Source organism: Carassius carassius, chromosome 14 (assembly GCF_963082965.1).
Source record: "Carassius carassius chromosome 14, fCarCar2.1, whole genome shotgun sequence".
In the NCBI taxonomy this organism is placed as follows: domain Eukaryota; kingdom Metazoa; phylum Chordata; class Actinopteri; order Cypriniformes; family Cyprinidae; genus Carassius; species Carassius carassius.
Window position 1 is genome coordinate 5,577,984 of NC_081768.1, and position 16,892 is coordinate 5,594,875.

General features: G+C 35.2%; 1 protein-coding gene across 1 annotated transcript; it reads right to left on the reverse strand.

Annotated features, from left to right (window-relative positions):
- On the reverse strand, nt 1–8,804 carry opn3 (opsin 3). The gene is made up of 4 exons (XM_059565465.1): nt 8,340–8,804; nt 5,689–6,008; nt 2,411–2,662; nt 1–1,458 (listed from the first exon to the last, which is right to left on the reverse strand). The coding sequence occupies exons 1-4, from the start codon at nt 8,662–8,664 to the stop codon at nt 1,192–1,194; spliced, it is 1,164 nt and encodes a 387-aa protein (XP_059421448.1). The 5' UTR covers nt 8,665–8,804; the 3' UTR covers nt 1–1,191.
- Nucleotides 8,805–16,892: the final 8,088 nt, after the last annotated feature.

Genomic DNA, 16,892 nt, shown 5'->3' on the forward strand with positions numbered 1-16,892 from the left:
TAATTATACATTTTTATTTTCTTCCAATTAGATTGTGTTTTATTAACATCTACACCTTCCCCAATCCTAAACTACCCTTTACAATAATGCAAGAATAGTAATTGTTGTACAATGTGACAAAAATTAAGCTATATTGATATGCACATGCCCAGTAGCCACAGCTGTCTCCCTTCTAGACTTAAACTTAAGTCCCTATCTGAAATGATGGTTCGTGAATCTTTATTTGATTCAGATCGGAACTTTAGATTCAAGAATGTCACTACTACAATCCAACAACTTCTAAATTGTAACAATAATTTTGATCAAACAATTAAATGTCTGTTGTCTGCGTCATCTACCCACCAATGGCAAAATCAAACCTTTGCTACACCTCCACTTGGCCCCCACTGCAGAACACAGATCCAGGGGGCGAGGCTGGATCCACATCTATGGGGTGGTGATGGGTGGGTTTAGGGATATGTCAGGTGCAGGTTGAGTTGGATCTGGATTCCAGCCTTGCCCCCTGGATCTTGTGTTCTGCAGTGAGGAACTTCTCTACACCCTTGCAAATCTTAAGTATAATCTCTATAACAGAAAAGGGTAAACACAGCTCTTCTCAAGAAGCAACGAAATTTGAGGTAAATTCACTTCATTTAGGGGTTCGTTCAAAGCCCTAATCTTAATTTTGAGCAGTAGAAGAAATAGTAATGTTAGGCTTGTTTGTCAAATAGGACACACACAGTGCTTCCTCCAGGGGGCGCTGTGGACTTGACCGACGTTATGTACAAAGTGCTGCAACCTTTGACAAATGTCCCGTCCTTGTACTAACATTGTGCTGCTAATCTATCTGAGCACACTCACTAATGTATTCTGCTCATGGACAGAGCAACCTAAGCTGCAGATATCTCACCATCCCATGAAACTGGGTGAAGCTGGAAGTTTCAGTGTCCGAAAAGATGGAAAAGCAACACAATTGATCAAATACTTACAGCATTTACAGTTGACATAATTCACACAAATCTTGATTGGGAACACAAAAAAGTCTGTTTATGTTTCATTACTGCTACAACAATTTAAAAAATCATTGTTTCCATATTTTACATAGTTATCTATAAAAAACATGATTCTGTATCCTTTGTATATTATAAACATGAAATTAGTGTGATGTTAATGAACTCCACCGTCGTTCTTCAATGGCACTAGTGGCAAGTGTCAAAGGGGTCGAACTTGAATTACATTGATGTCTGGTTCATCATTGCATTTGGAGGTAATATCCAGAGGATGAGTGTCATTGCTAGCAATGATAAATACGATAGAGGATGAGTTGAAGGTCACTCTCTTTTTGGGCCGGTCAGGACGGCTATGTGACATCACAATAGGGCGTACAGGACGTTCGATGCGGGTGAGGGGACGGTCCTTAATGCTGTGCTGCAGAGTGGCCAGACGAGAACACAGCATCTGTAACATGCACCTACGAAACTGACCAATCACAAAAAAGGAGAAGTAAGCTTCATACACACACACACATAAAGATTATTAAAACACTTTTCGCAACAAAATACTATAAGTTTTTCTACTTCAAAATTTCATGTAAAATGTGTTGTTTGCAGATTCGTTGTAATTATTTGTGAAATTAACCAGCAATTTATGAATACAATTTCTATATTAACATTTTTATTTAAATGCAGATAAACGCTACAAAGACTATAAACTAAATTTAATCACCTATTTTAAATACACTGAAAACAAATTGGGTTAGGATTTACTTTTAATACTAATTTGCCAGGAGATTGCTAGTAAATTTCACAAATAATAACAAAGAAACAGCATGTAAGACTGAATTAAATAGGAAATGTTAAATTAATTTAATAATCTTTATTTAAAACCTTGAAAAAAAATATTTTTTTGCAGTCTACATTCTGCTGACATCTTTATTTATTCAGTTTTACTTTTAGTATGAGAGTCTGTCTGAGCAATTCCACATTTCATAAAATACTAAATGAAATTATCAATGATGAAAAACATTTAATATTGCTTTAATATTACACAATAGGAAAAAATTAATATTTTAATTTTTTAATTTTAATATAGTAAAGATTTTCATCTTTCTAACTTTGTAGCATTTATTTCATTAAAAAATCATTCTACTCCAAAATTCATAGAATAAAACAGATAAAATGCTGTTAAATGAAGTATAAAATAGTATCGAATTGTTTTTTTTATCATTTATTATTTAGAGTAATATTTATTTATTTTCTTGTTACTCTACATTTATTTAAAATATCAAAGGTTATCTCTTATACAATTTGACAGTTCACAGAAACACTGTATGTTGACTTGTAAAGTTTGTATCTGTGAGGATCACCAGACCTGACTATATAATATACTGCAATAACTACCCTTCCATCAGAATGAAGTGACCTCTGCTGACCTTTCTGCTCATGAAGGCGTAGATGACGGGGTTGTAGGCAGTGCTGGATTTGGCGAAGAGAGAGGGAATAATAGCAAGCGTGGGGGAGATGACACTCTTCCTGCCAAAAGCCTCCAGCATGGAGACCACAGCATAGGGTGTCCAGCACACCAGGAAACAGGAAATCATCATTAAGAACATCACCGCCACTTTCTTTTCATATCGCAGAATCTTAATTGTCTGAACAGTCTGCAGATCCTGGATAGAGCGCAGCTACAGGAAAAGAACAAAGACATTCTGTCATAAAACCTCTTCATGTTAAAGAATATATTACTGCATGTCCTGGAAAGAAAGAACATGGCTTTAGTCAACCTGATTTTTGATACCATGTGAAAAAATTAGTATATCATAAAAGAGAGAAAAAAAATCTAGATCTTGAGACCTAATAAAGCTTTTAAACTGTAATTTAAAGGTGCTTTTCTAAAAGACTTTGAAATCTTTCTTAGAAAACACTTGTGATGACAGTAATATTGGGAACTTGGTTCTGTGTTATTTAAAATGAGTTTTAATACAAATGATTTGAAAAGTAAGATTTTCTTTTAATCTGTTTATAAGGAAAATTAAAAAAACTAGAAGAGGACATTCAAAAATAATGATATGCTGCAAAAGTAACATTGCTAAAAATGTGGGTGAAATTTAAACATAATACAAAGTTCAACCATAAATATCAGAATTCTAAAACTATTCTAGGGAACAGAAAAGATAAATGATATATTAGAATAGAATTACTAGCACCGCACTGATTATCAGTCAAATTAATTCTGACAATAAAACTTATCCCAATTCATACAACCATATCAACAATCGATATGTTCATAGAAAAAAATCCATAGTCAGACCAGGCTGACATACTTAGACTTTAAAACTGAGAATCTCTCAAGGTGTCTGGCATTGTGTAACTGACACAGAACTGGGTCAGCATTTGGGGGCGCAATGGTGATGATGTGAACAGCTGGTCAAAGATTTCTCCTGAAATCATTTTATCGTTTGAGCTGTTTTGTCATGGATCAATTAAAAATGTCATGCTGCTGACACTGCCAGGTATATACAAATCCATCATTGATTCACAGATTTAGTCATTATTTTAGATTAATTGACATCAAGAATTTAGCTTAAGATTTGCATAAATATGTATGAATTTAAGTGTGTAATTTATTGCCTTTGACTTGCCACTAACTGACTAGTTAATATTAAACTGCCCTTTGGTGGAATATGCTTTAAAATGTTGTAAAATCTATATGCATACAATTCTACTGTATGTACTGTCTAAATTTGAATAACTTTTACTTATTCATTCATGCATTTATTGATTCCCTGATTCATTCATGTGTTTGATTTGCCAATTCCTGAATGCATTTATTTATTCCCTGAATCATTTATGTATTCTTTCAAGCAGTTCCTGGCATACTTAACTATATTTACTCATAAGTAACAGAATAATCAAGAAACTGATCAAACAAACTAGAGGTACAATAAAATATATATATTTTTTAATTTAGAAAAAATTATTTTGTTTTGTATTTTAATATATAAAAATTTAATTTAATCCTGTGATGCAAAGCTAAATTTCCAGTTTAATTTTCACATCCCTACTCCATTCTTCAGTGTCACATGATCCTTCAGAAATCATTGTAATATGCTGATTTGCTGCTCAAGAAACATCTCTTATTATAATTAACTCATATTATGAAAGCATTTATTTCTTAAAAAACTTCTTTAACAACTTTTAAATGATAGTGAATATTGCAGTGTGGTGATTGAAATCGATCACAAGTACCTTGGCTGAATTGCAAAACTGTCAATATGTCAGGCTAAATAAACTCTTTAAGACTCTATTAAATAAAAATTTCCTATGCCACAGAATGACTGGAGTCTCAGGCAGGTACATCATATTAATCATGCCTGTTATAGCATAGTCAATAAATAGCATAGCCTTTTCTTTGTGTGCAAAACCTTTTGGAAAGTTTAACACACAAGCTCAAGGGCAAATGAACACATAAACTGCTTACAGGTGAAGTGTTACATTTTTGCACCACTTATAAAAAATCATAACAGTTTTTGCAAACATATGCCATTGGATCAGGCAGTGTTACTGTTTTGGGCAGAATGCTTTCCATGGGAATCAACCTACAAATAGTTTAATTCAAGCTGTCTCTGTACACAAAGCTAATATAAGAGAAAAGACTGCACACTTCAGTTTGCGGTAAGCACACAATCACTCATGTTGGAGCGGTTATGTTCTCCTCCATCTGGACGGCACACCGATAAAATCTGTTGCACAGTAACTGCTGATGAAAATCGCAAGCTATTTACATACACAATCACCGTCGCTTGCTCATTTGCTGAAGGCACTTTTAGACAATATGGCTTTTAGTGGAAAGAGCCCATTAAACAGCAGCATGTCGGCACCTATGCACTGATAAATCACAGCAGCTTGACAGTGTGTTTATAAAAGAACAAGAGAGAATGATGAAGGTTAAAGACAGAAAGAAAGAAACTATAAGGTGCCATATGCAAATCACAGATCAGAAATGAGATGACAAGCGAGAAAAAATGTTTGGAGATCAATTAAGGGTCCATAAAATATATTTGGAATAAAATTTGAAATTGTGAAACACACTATAGTTTTTAATTAGATGGGACTGTAGACACTTTGAAGAACTGAATGAAATTCCCTTGAAATGCCATGTTGGGTGATGATTTTGGAGTTATGGAACTGTGATGTGAAATTCTGTGAAAACAGAAAACTAGAAGATTGAGGAAGGGGTTGGTACTGGAGAGACTTCTGACAATTGAAATCATTAAAATAATATTTAATTTGAAGCTCAATCAAGTGAAAATAGTTCTTAAGTCTGAAACTGTTGCACCATTTACGTTTCAAATTCTTTGCGCAGAAAGAATGAAAAATGGCTTGCAATACCATTATAGTACTAATAATTGATAAATTTGGACTGATAATTGGATGAAGTGGGGTGATCAAGTTAGTTTGTCCTCCCACATAAATTTGAAATAGGAAATTCAACAAAGGTGTAAAAAAAATACAATTAGCAAATATTCAATCAACTTTGCACATTCAAAACATTATCTATGGAAGCAATTATGAAAAACCTCCTATCTAGGTAGAAAACTCAGTAGCTAGTGCATCAGGTAACAGGAAATATATATCTGATACATTCAGACAGGCCAGTGAGAAAATGACTGTTATTATAGCTAAGCCCATTGTTGCCTGTTCTCCTTACCATTTTCACAGTGTACAAGATGTTTCCATAACAGTAGGCCATGACACCCACAGGGACGAAGAAGCATCCGAGGAGGAAAAAGAGAATGAAGGAAGCGTCATTGGGATCTTTGGAAGCCCAGTCGAGGGAGCAGCCCAACTGATGGACTTCCAGCGTGTAGCGGTTCCATCCCAGGAGAGGAGCTCCAGTCCAGGCCAAAGAGTACAGCCAGATGTGCGTGATGGCCCTCCATGCCCAGGGGAAGTCAATGACCTTGGCATGAACCACACGGATGTAGCGCTCATACGCCAGACCGGAGAGAGTCATGATGGACACGATGCCTTAAAGGATGAGAGGAGAAATAAAAAAAAGTTAAATAGATAGATACATTCTATCCTCAAATTCTCATTAAATTGTGTTTGCAGTTCTCATATTTTTTTTTAGGATTCTTTTAGGATTCTCATTATGGCACTAAACATTTACAAGGATCATCCTGTCTGGACAAATTCATTTTTAAAGATAAATTAGGATATGTGCTAATGGTACTAGATGTGGATTCTTTTAAGATTCTTAAGACTTATATAACCATGTTTTTGAGATACATCCAACTATAAATGTAAACAACATTACAATAAAAATTGATTATTAATTTTAATAGCATTAATAATTTTCTGTAAAGCTGTGCATTGTAAAAAGCGTTAAATAAATAAATATAAATAAAAAGCAATGAAGCTTCTCTCTTTTACAGAAATTAAGCTCCCAGCAAACAGCTTCACGTTCAGCAGATGATGGATTAGTAATTGGTATCATTTCTAGAAGTAAATAACAGTATCTCTGAACTGCAGTATCTGCAGAGACTCCTCTGGCAAGAAACTCACAGACACATTCCCCCAATTACCCAGACATCCACAGTCCTCTGTGACAGAGGCAGGCCCGCGGGGAAGCAGCACTAACGTGTTTCCTCTCAGCTGTCAGATGTATTCACACAGACCTCTTTTTACTTCTCATAGAACTGGGATTAGTAAATTTGATGTAGAATATAATGCAGTATTGCACACTGAGCTACATCAAAACTGTTTTTATTTAAATGAGTAAGCTCTCAAGGGAGCACAAATGAAGGTCATTGACACAAATGTTTTTATCAAACGCAGCCACTTTCACATCTAAATGGGTCAAAGGAGGCAGTACAGAAGCAATCATGTGTGATGATAATATTTGGATTTAAAATAACATCAGGTGTGACCTTGGGGGAGCAGATGCCTAAAATGACCATCTATCTGTCAGAAATGAGATTATGGTATTCTCCTCAAAGCATAATCTCTCACAGATGCTTAGTTGATATTCTGCTGGATATTTCTGGACCATTAAAGTGCAATTATCTGACTCCATTTAACCTCATCTTTCCATGCGCAAGATGGACTTTTATTCCAATAAATGTGTCATAGTTGTTTATATGGATGCTTGGATTTGTTTCTTTGCTTGTTGTTGTAAATGGTCACATGATCAAGTGAATCAAATTAAGCATAAATGTTCTTAAGACTGTGAAGCTATCTGATATGATTAGATGAGGAAAACATGCATTTCCTTTAGATAATTTGATATGCTCTAAATAACTTGAATTAGATCGTGTTAAATGAGTAAGATGTTCATACGAAATCATTTGCTGTAGGAAAGAATTGCCTTTTCCTATTAAGACAAAGCCCCAGTAGTGTTTAAAAAAGATTTCTCAATAATATTTCAAGTTCTCAGATTTACAAAGATTCTAAAAGTAGCCTATAATCAAAAGTAGAGACCACAAAATTAACTCAAGTCCTTGCAAGACCAAATGTTTTGAGCTGCTCTTTTAGTTTTATTATTAGGCTACCAGCGCTTTCGCTGCATCCTTCCAGATGACATATGCCTAAAGCTTAAGACTGTACTCCAAAGTGTTGTTCCCCTAGCTTTTTTAAAGTTATTAATAAAATTTGTCATGAGGTAAGTATCAGAAATCCTGTCAGACTCGCTGCCGCGCTTTTGTCGCGACGAGTGAGAAATGTAGGTCTCGCGCGCCCATTCAAAAAGTCTAGACATTTACAAAGCTGAAATAACATAAACACAATTTTATTAAGAAAATGTCTGGCAGTTATGGTCAACAACGTCTGAAGTAATGTGGCGGGGTGCTGCTGTTCACTAGCTTCGTCGGTTCCAAATAAAACGTTATAGTTTATTTGTCTGGTTTTGTTTCTGTGGTAAAGCACATTATAGCCTACCTATTTACCCACTAGGAATGGAGCGGCAACGATCATTTCTAATATTGTTTTTAAATAACTGTACTTTCTGGACCATTTCGTATCGCCAAGTTCCGTAATGCAGTCGAAATGCTTCGTTAATTGTGACATAGCTATCACAGCGTTTTGTTCTTAACATTTTCTCTACATACGCTCGCCCTCATAAGACCACATTGACAACTGACCGAGAACACTTGTAGAAATTAATAAAAAGTTTTCAGAAAAATAGATCAATAAAATACAACATAAAAGACGAAATGACAGCAATGAACAAACAGCATTAGGAGACAAAACACATTGGCTATTCACGGTCTGACTTGTCTTTCTTGATCTACAGAAGTAAACATTCGTTGGAAATAAACTGCTTGAAAACTTGGGTGACTATATCGATACATTAGAACTGACCGAATAAACTGTTGCTGAATCCATCCCAAACACATGTGGCAGAATTAAAGACCCATCTTCTTTTCACGCACGAGACGAATGTGAAATTAACTCCGGTGATTGACACCAGCAGATCGCTGACACTTATATTCACTATTAACAAATTAGTTGGTGTTCGGAGTCTCTTGAACCTGTAGTAGAGAATAATCACGATGATATTATTACAGAAGCCCAGGACACCGATAGATCCGATGGTGAACGTCAGGAGTTTATAAGTCTCATCGGCGAAAATAGAATCATAATCCCCAAGGTTAGTCTCAGGTGATGTTTCATTAAAAGAATTCATTTCTTTTCTAAGTGAATGTCCAGCATGGTGACTGAAAGTGTCCCGATTCAGCGTCCGTCCAGAAGCAATCCAGTGATTGTAGTTCAGTGTGTCAGTAAGGTTGAATTCATCTCAGAAGAAACATGTCACCTGCATCCAGAGAAATGCACGAAAGTTCTTGCTGGAGAGAGAGAGAGAGAGAGAGAGAGAGAGAGAGAGAGAGAGAGAGAGAGAGAGAGAGAGAGAGAGAGAGAGAGAGAGAGAGAGAGAGAGAGAGAGAGAGAGAGAGAGAGAGAGAGAGAGAGAGAGAGAGAGAGAGAGATGGTGATGTATCTACTCTGTTGTTTTAAAAACCAATGACAGTAATGGCAACATTCAGTATTTTATAAGCTTATATGAAGTGTAGTGATAAAAAGCAGTATTAAATGCACTGTTATGGTGCTTATGATTGGAATGGTGGTAATGTTATGAAGAATATCAACAGTGACAGTAATGCTCAATATTTAATGTGCTTTTATGAACACTAATGGCAGTATGAGTGATATTCAGCATTTAATGTATTGTTATGAGCACTAATGGTCATGATATGGAGGCTAATGTGCTATTAAGTGAACTGTTATGTTTAGTATTGGACTGGAATGAGCAGTCTGTTATGTTGCATATTTATAAGACAGACGAAATAAATCAGCTAAAATGAATCAGCCATTAGTCATGAATAGGTTATGAACTTTTGCATTTAATTCAGGGGGTCAGAGAGAAGGAAGTACAGTAGGAAGTAAAATGTGTAAGAAACTTTAAGTGGGCTTCAGGAAAAAAACAAAAATATTTTTAAAAAAATCAACCCTAAGCTGCAGTGTGAAAAGTGTGATTTTTTTATTAGTGGATTTTTAGAGGATCCCATGGGAATGTTTGTTACTCAGATTCATCTGGCACTGGTGAAGAATCAGACTTTAAAATTAAAGCAATCAAGCTCCAAAATTGGAATTATGAATATTTAAAAACACAGTTCAACAATATTTTAAGCTTTAAAAAAACCTAGCTGTGTCCATTTTATACTGCCTGGGTAATTAAACAACCTCAGACAACCAAAAAGGTGATGCTTTTACTCCCTTTTTTCAATTACAAACATGCAAATGAAGCATAGGTGATTGGAGAGCATCATCATGATTAATAATGCCCCTGCAGCTTTCTGCAAACTGTAAAATTATTTCAGCAGCTTGCATTCGAAACTATGATATTTTTGACACAAAAATGCATTTCATTAGAGGGTCTTCTCAGTACAGCTCTATATTTGTGTAGAAAATATTCCTTGTTGATGAACTGGGCCACTGTTCATAGGATTTATCCCAATTGTCCTAGAACATTGGTAATATAAACCATCTATTACGTACAAATCTGAGTTCTTATTGGAACATAATCAGAGGATTTTATCAGCGTTTTACCTTCCCTGCCCAGTGATATTTTTTACAGCTCCCATTAGTGTTTAGAAGAAACTCTAGAGCTGTGGAGAAAGATTTGATTTATTTACAAGATTTATGAAGGACTTGTCTCTGAAATCAGCGATAGTGTGAAAACAAAACAATAAAGGTGAGCCGTTGTATAGCTGTCAGATCTCATTCACGCTTGCGCAAACTTCAAAGAGAGTGACGCACATGCTTTGACGTACACCTCATCGCAGATTGTGGCAATTAATAACTTACATTTTAGTTGCACAATATACGGCTTCAGAAGACTAGGAATTTGAATCACTTTTATTGTGCTTTTTTTTGTCAGTTCCTATATATTTGCTGTATAGAAAAGAGCAAGTAATACAGGTTTTGAATTTCATAAGGGTGAGTAAATGATTAAGAATCTTCATTTCTGCACTGCAAAAATAAAGCAGATTTAATTGCAGTAAGAAAATGCTATTTCAGTCTCTCGGCTTCAAAATGTCACATTTAACCCAATGCATTACTTGCTATTTCTTTGTAGTAGTGAAATTTACAGCAATTTTTGAGTAATAATTGTATAATTTTTTTCAGCATGTGTACTATTCCTTTAAATGCACATTTTGCAAACTTTTGAGAAGGTACGATTTAACTATTGATTTTAACAGGTTCATATGGCTTTTTTCATGTGATAGAATACCTAATGTTGATGCCCTCATGTGAAAACCCTTGATGATTAAATTCCGTAAGCTGTGTGTTTTCATTAATTACCTAGAAAATAGTTTGTTCCCCTCACATCCTCGTCTGACTCACGTCTCTGGAAACTGGGTCATTTCATACATGCATCTACTCTTTTTTTCTCCCCTCTCTCTCTCTCTCTCTCTCTCTCTCTCTCTCTCTCTTTCTTTTTAATAAGAAGCAAATTATGCAGTTTACGGCACAGCACACCAACTGCTGAATGGAGTCTAATTATGAGGAGTTGGGATGTGAATGAATCCCTAAAATCCCTGATGGGAAATAAAACACACTGGCCCAATTCTCTCTCTCACTCTCTTTGTTTTTTATCATCAACACCCATCCTTTTCCCTGCATGCACAGGAATGTTTCATACACCCAAGCTCATGCATGTTAATGCCATTCTATGTTTAGGTGATGGCATGTCTGCCCTTTCTCAGGATGATGTATCAGCCTTCAGAGAATTAGAGATCAAAGTTGGGATGAATTTCCATGGGGTATTAGTGGAGAGGAGTTGTCAGGCAAAAGGGAAAGTGTGAAATTATTCTAATTCTCAATGAAACACTTTTTACTTAAAAAACAGCTTAACAGCTGCATAACATCACTCTCACAGAACCAGGAAAATAAGTACTGTACACTGCTCAAAACTCGCGTTTGAATCCTTTAAATATGTAAACATACTTACAGACTGTGAGTCAGAACAGCCGGCATTGTAGTCTACTCTCCCAGGATCAGGAAACAGTCATATGACCCCTTTAAAAAGGAAGGTCTGAAGAACAAATACTGTTGAAACTAGAGATGTATCTTGTTTCCTTCTGTCAAAACGACTGCATTGAACAAACCTGTATGAGTGCATTGAACATACCTGTATGAAGTATTCTTTTTTCCATAAGTTTTCATGCCTTTACCTCAAGAAGTATTAAAGATATTTCAATATGATTTTAGATTCTAGTCCTTAAAAAAATATTTTGAAATATTCATTTTCGAGGCCATACATTGTTCAGTCCCAGAGATATGTGGATGGCAATGAAGCTCCATATTCAGATAAGTTGAATATTACCCATTTTTAGTGGTTGAAAACCAAATCCAATATCCAGCGACTACTCAATTTTCCCTAGCAATAACTTTGATTAAACAATTAAATGTCTGTTGACATGTCCCCATCAATACCTACACCCCTGAGTCCATACACTTTTAAAAATAAAGGTGCTTTACAATGCCATAGAAGATCCTTTTTGTCTAAATTGTTCCATAAAGAACCTTTAACATCTGAAGAGCCTTTCTGTTTCACAAAAGACACATTTTATGCATGAATGCCTACTAAAGAGAGCACATTAACAGAGATTTTAGTGGAGTACAGTTTAGTATAGGTTTAAAATAAAATAACACCATTGCTTAGAGTACATTTGATATATTCAAAGCAACATGTTGACATTTTCAGTGATCATATGTGTGTTTGCGTACATTCTGTTTTTTATTCCTGTGATTCTCCTGATTTGACTTGAGTTATGAGCTTTTATTCATTTGTGTCTCTTAAATGGCTCAACCTGGTTGGGGCACAAGAGTCCAAGCACTTAGTAATTTCTCACACTGAGTGATCATGACAACAGCCTTGAGGCATTCAAGACTTGTGTGTGTGTGTGTGTTTTTGACTCATTTTCCCCTTTACTGTGAGCTCTTTATTAATGTAGGGCACTGAGGACATTATATAATAATTGCAGTGTTATGTCTGTGTAGAACCATAATGTTCTGTTTCTTTATAGAATCTGTTTATATCACTTCAACACCATGAAGAATTGGGTCGCAACTTGAATAAGCAAATGAAAAAGTCTTAGGCAATTTTCTCGGATTGCCTGCATATATATGTGTGTATATATATATATATATAAACCATGCATTTTAGCCGGCTACACCTCAAAACTATAATGTTCTCAGAACTATCTTTGTGTCCTCTGAACAGATTTCCTGTCCAGGAAAACAATGTGACCTGTTTATCAGAGATTCAGCTTTAGATAGCTGTTTGTTTGTTGTTGATGACTGCCCAGATAATGTGTGTGATATTGACTGTATTTTGTTAGCTTGTACTTCAGTGTTTTTGCCTGCAGCAGTTAAACTCACAATAAGGTCTTGTTTTTGCTTCAGTTTTAAGAGTTTGGGCTTTAGCTCCAGATTTTTGTTTTCTAACCCACTTGCATTGCTTGGAAAATCTGACAATAATGATAATAACAGCAGTCATAAAATGATCTGAACAGCATGAAAGTATTTCTCCTTTAGAGGAACAGTGTGGTGATCAAAGCAGCAGTGTGTTCACTGGGGGTCTATTATAACAGTTTTGTGTGTGAACAGAGCAAAACAAAATCTTGTTCAGGTCATTATTGAGGTTTTTGGCTAGACAAGTTCAGCTACAGACTTTTGTACTGGAGGTCAGAAATGTTTTAGTATATTGACTTACTGGTACCTTTTGTAATAGTGTGGGTGGCTGTCAACCAACCGTCATACAGAGCAAAACATGAAGGTTTCACATTGGATGTCTCCTTTTATACAAAAGAAGAACCTAGTTATAATTGTCATTAGTGTGTATACATGCTACACAGAAACAATGTCATTTATCTGAAATGGACATACACCAGTGTAATTTTCACCATGTCTAAAATAATATATTTCATTATGTTTTGATAGTATCTGCTGGAAATGACTTCTGTTTTAAAATATGCCGTTCCCCAGAATTTTTGATCTGATCAGAACATCACATCCTCAGAAAGCATATGATGAAATAATGATGACACGCAGCCCTGTTTTATCTTCTGGCTCCTTTCAATCTGTCTATCTTTCTGTGTCTCACTCTTTCGCATTCTTGTCTTTCTTTTACCTTTACTATAGCATAAAAAGCCTTTACTGACTCTGGTTCCTAAGAGAAACTGTCACTCTCAAGTGTGTCTCTTTGCTCTGTCATCCATTAACACCTCAGCAAACACCATCTGTACCCTATTCCTGACATCTCATAGGCTGTGCTGCTGTGATTTAAGCTCAATGCTAGCTGAGGGCATTATTCTCAGTCTTATGACATTGTGGTGCATGTTGTGTTGAAAGAATCAGCTGAACTTATCCAGGTTATGATTGAAATCTCTTCAATTAAAATTAGTATAGAAATTTTAAATAAATAAACAGTTAATGTGGAATAACTTAGCCTTACTGAGTAAAGGCCCAATCAAGCCAAGGTTTATAGCAATACATTAGAAACAGTTTCAGTATGATTTTATTTTCAAGATGAAAGCATTCACAGCCAAAGACTTTTAGCATTTAAAAGTGACAAATAACAAAACTGCTGCATGTGCTCATAAAGAAAAGAGCATTATCTTATAGAAGCTTGTTTTCACCACTGGATAAAAAAAGATTAAAAAGCTGAAATGACTTCCCCCCACCACATATCTCACAATTCAGGTTCTTTAAACTCGCAATTGCAAGAAAGCCAAAATTGTGAGTTAAAAAGTCACAATTATTTTTTATTTTGTAGAAAAGAGTCTGAATTCTGAACATTCTTCCTCAGAATTGCAAGCTTATATTTAGCTTTTTATAGGAAAAAAAAACAGGATAATTAGATATAAATAAGTTTTGAAATACTTTCGATTAACTTGCATTGCGAGGGGAAAAAATTCTGAATTGTGAGATAAAAAGTTGCAGTTTTCTTATTCCACTAATTTTGAGGTGCAAGCTCAGAACTTAAAAAAAAAAAGTCTAAATTGTGAGATATAAAGTATATCCATATTATCATGCATTGGTGTAGATGTTAATGCATCGTTATAGTTATCGTTCTCGATGTGAACTGGAAAGTAAATGATTTTCACTTTTTGAGGGAATTATACCTGTCTTTTCTCTCTTCTTTCTCTTACAGAGGCACGAGCACTTACCGACACATACTTATTTTTTCTTAGTTTCTCACCTTTCATTTTTCTCCCAGCTCGGTGAAAGGATTAAAGAATGCCTGTTCTCTTGTCAACTGAGACATGAAGTGCTGCTAAATCTTTGAGCGTGTCTGTCCCACAGTGCTCTGCTCCACCCGACAGCTCCGCTCCACTAACCACCCGTTAAATGGAAAGCACATTACACACTCCTCCATACTCACAACACGACAGGAACTGTGGCACATTGGCAACACTGGAGTAGGAGGCTGATTTATGTGGAACAACTGAAGATCACACTATATCAAACTGTCAGCAAGCTATTCAGTAAGAGCGATGATACAGATTGAGACATTCAACTCTTACCTTTGGCTAGTTTTTGCTACCCATTTTATTGCCAGAATTTGTTTTACTTAGATATGAAAAAAAATTGTCTATCTGCCAATGCTGTAAATTATGCAGGGCAATGGCTAAATATGATTCAAACCCATAATCCATCATTTTGAACGATACATTGAAAGCTCCACCTCGTAATTTGTTTTGAGGGGCTACACTGGTTTATGCTCTGGATGTAGTATACTGTGTGTCTCTGACTCACTAAAAAGAACCAGTTCATAAGAGTCATGTGTTCATGAACTGGATTACACTTTTTGAGTTAATATCTCGCAATTCTGTTTGTATATCTCACAGTTTCTTGTAGTTCTCAGAAAAAGTCAGAAATACTAAATGCAAACACCAAATTGTGAGATATAAACTGCCAAAAATGGCAGAAATGCAAGAAAACAGAATTGCCAGGTCTAAGCTCATTCAGGGTTTTTTTCACAATGTTAAATTTAAATTTCATAATTCTGATTTTTTATTCTGAGTTTATATCTCTCAATAGTTTTTTTCCCCATCACAAAATAAAAAATAAACAAGGTAATTAAAACTTTTCATGTCACAATTCTGACTTCTCACAAGTCTGGGTTTATATCACAATTCAGTCTTTTTTTTTTTTCAGAATTAAGAGTTAATATCTCCCAATTTTGAGTTAATATCTCCGAATTCTGAGTTTATATCATGTCGCATTTTTTTTTATAATAATAATTATTATTTTTTTAATTGCAAGAAAAAAGTCTAAATTGTGAGATATACCCCTGGTTTCACAGACAAGGCTTAAGCCTAGTTCCAGACTAAAACGTACTGTAAGTCTGAGCTTTTTCAACTGAAAGAAACTTCCACTAAACGATCTTAATATATATCAGCGTCTTTGTTTTGTCTCAACATGCACATCAGTAATTTTTTTTCTAAGGAACATTTATAAAAAATACTTAAATGTCATTTTTGAACTATGGCCAATCCTGGAATGGTCTAAGCCCAGTGTGTGAAACCAAGCCATAAACTCATAATTTCAAGAAAAAATTTGATATAATATAAAGTTGCAGTTACCTGTTTTTTTTTTTTTTTTTTTTTTGAAAACAGACTTCAATATATTTATTTTGCGCTGCATCACTTTTGAACTCATGAAGGCCTTTTGTGCAAACGCATGATACGTGACCCAAAAACTGAATTTTATATTGTTGGTGAGGATTCACCCTTTGAGGTTTAGGTTATCACATGGGAGGATGATGAAAGTGTGTGAACAGGTCACTGGAAATCTGGTGAGATGGTGGAATAATATCCAGCAGCACCTCCGGCAGTTCAGCTCACTTTCTAAAAGTCAGGTAAATGTCAGTGAACAACGGTGGAGCGGATTCACTGACGTGAGCTTTGTGTTCAGCTGAACGGATCCTTCAGCTTGTGTCCTTTCTCTGATCACTCACTCCTGTCTGAAAAAGCTGTGTTATTTATGAAGTAGATACAGTGGTGGATGTGGGTCAACATTCCTGACAAAAGGCCAAACCCCATTCTTAACAACATACATACATTTTGACTTTTTATTATCGCAAAATTCTATTTTGCTTTCTTACTTGCAGTTAAATGTTAACATCTTGCAATTCAGATTTTATATCTGGCAGTTCTTACCTTTTTCTCAGAATTGTGAGACAGAAAAAAACAAAAAAATATCTATAACACTCTACATAGGTAGAAATTTGCAGTCATTTTATTAGCACACCTCACACAAGGCATACACAAGACTTCTCTTGCAAACTGCTTCAATAGAGTTTGTAATGTTGCAATACTAAAAATGAAATTCTTTATCAAATGT

Bases quoted from the DNA above. Each gene is read 5' to 3' on its own strand.
- opn3 (XM_059565465.1), bottom strand. From the start codon at position 8,664: ATGAATTCTTTTAATGAAACATCACCTGAGACTAACCTTGGGGATTAT. The intron at 2,663-5,688 runs GTAAGGAGAACA...CTTTTCCTGTAG, and splicing joins TCTTGTACACTGTGAAAATG to CTGCGCTCTATCCAGGATCT. The intron at 1,459-2,410 runs GTCAGCAGAGGT...GTGATTGGTCAG, and splicing joins ACGCCTTCATGAGCAGAAAG to TTTCGTAGGTGCATGTTACA.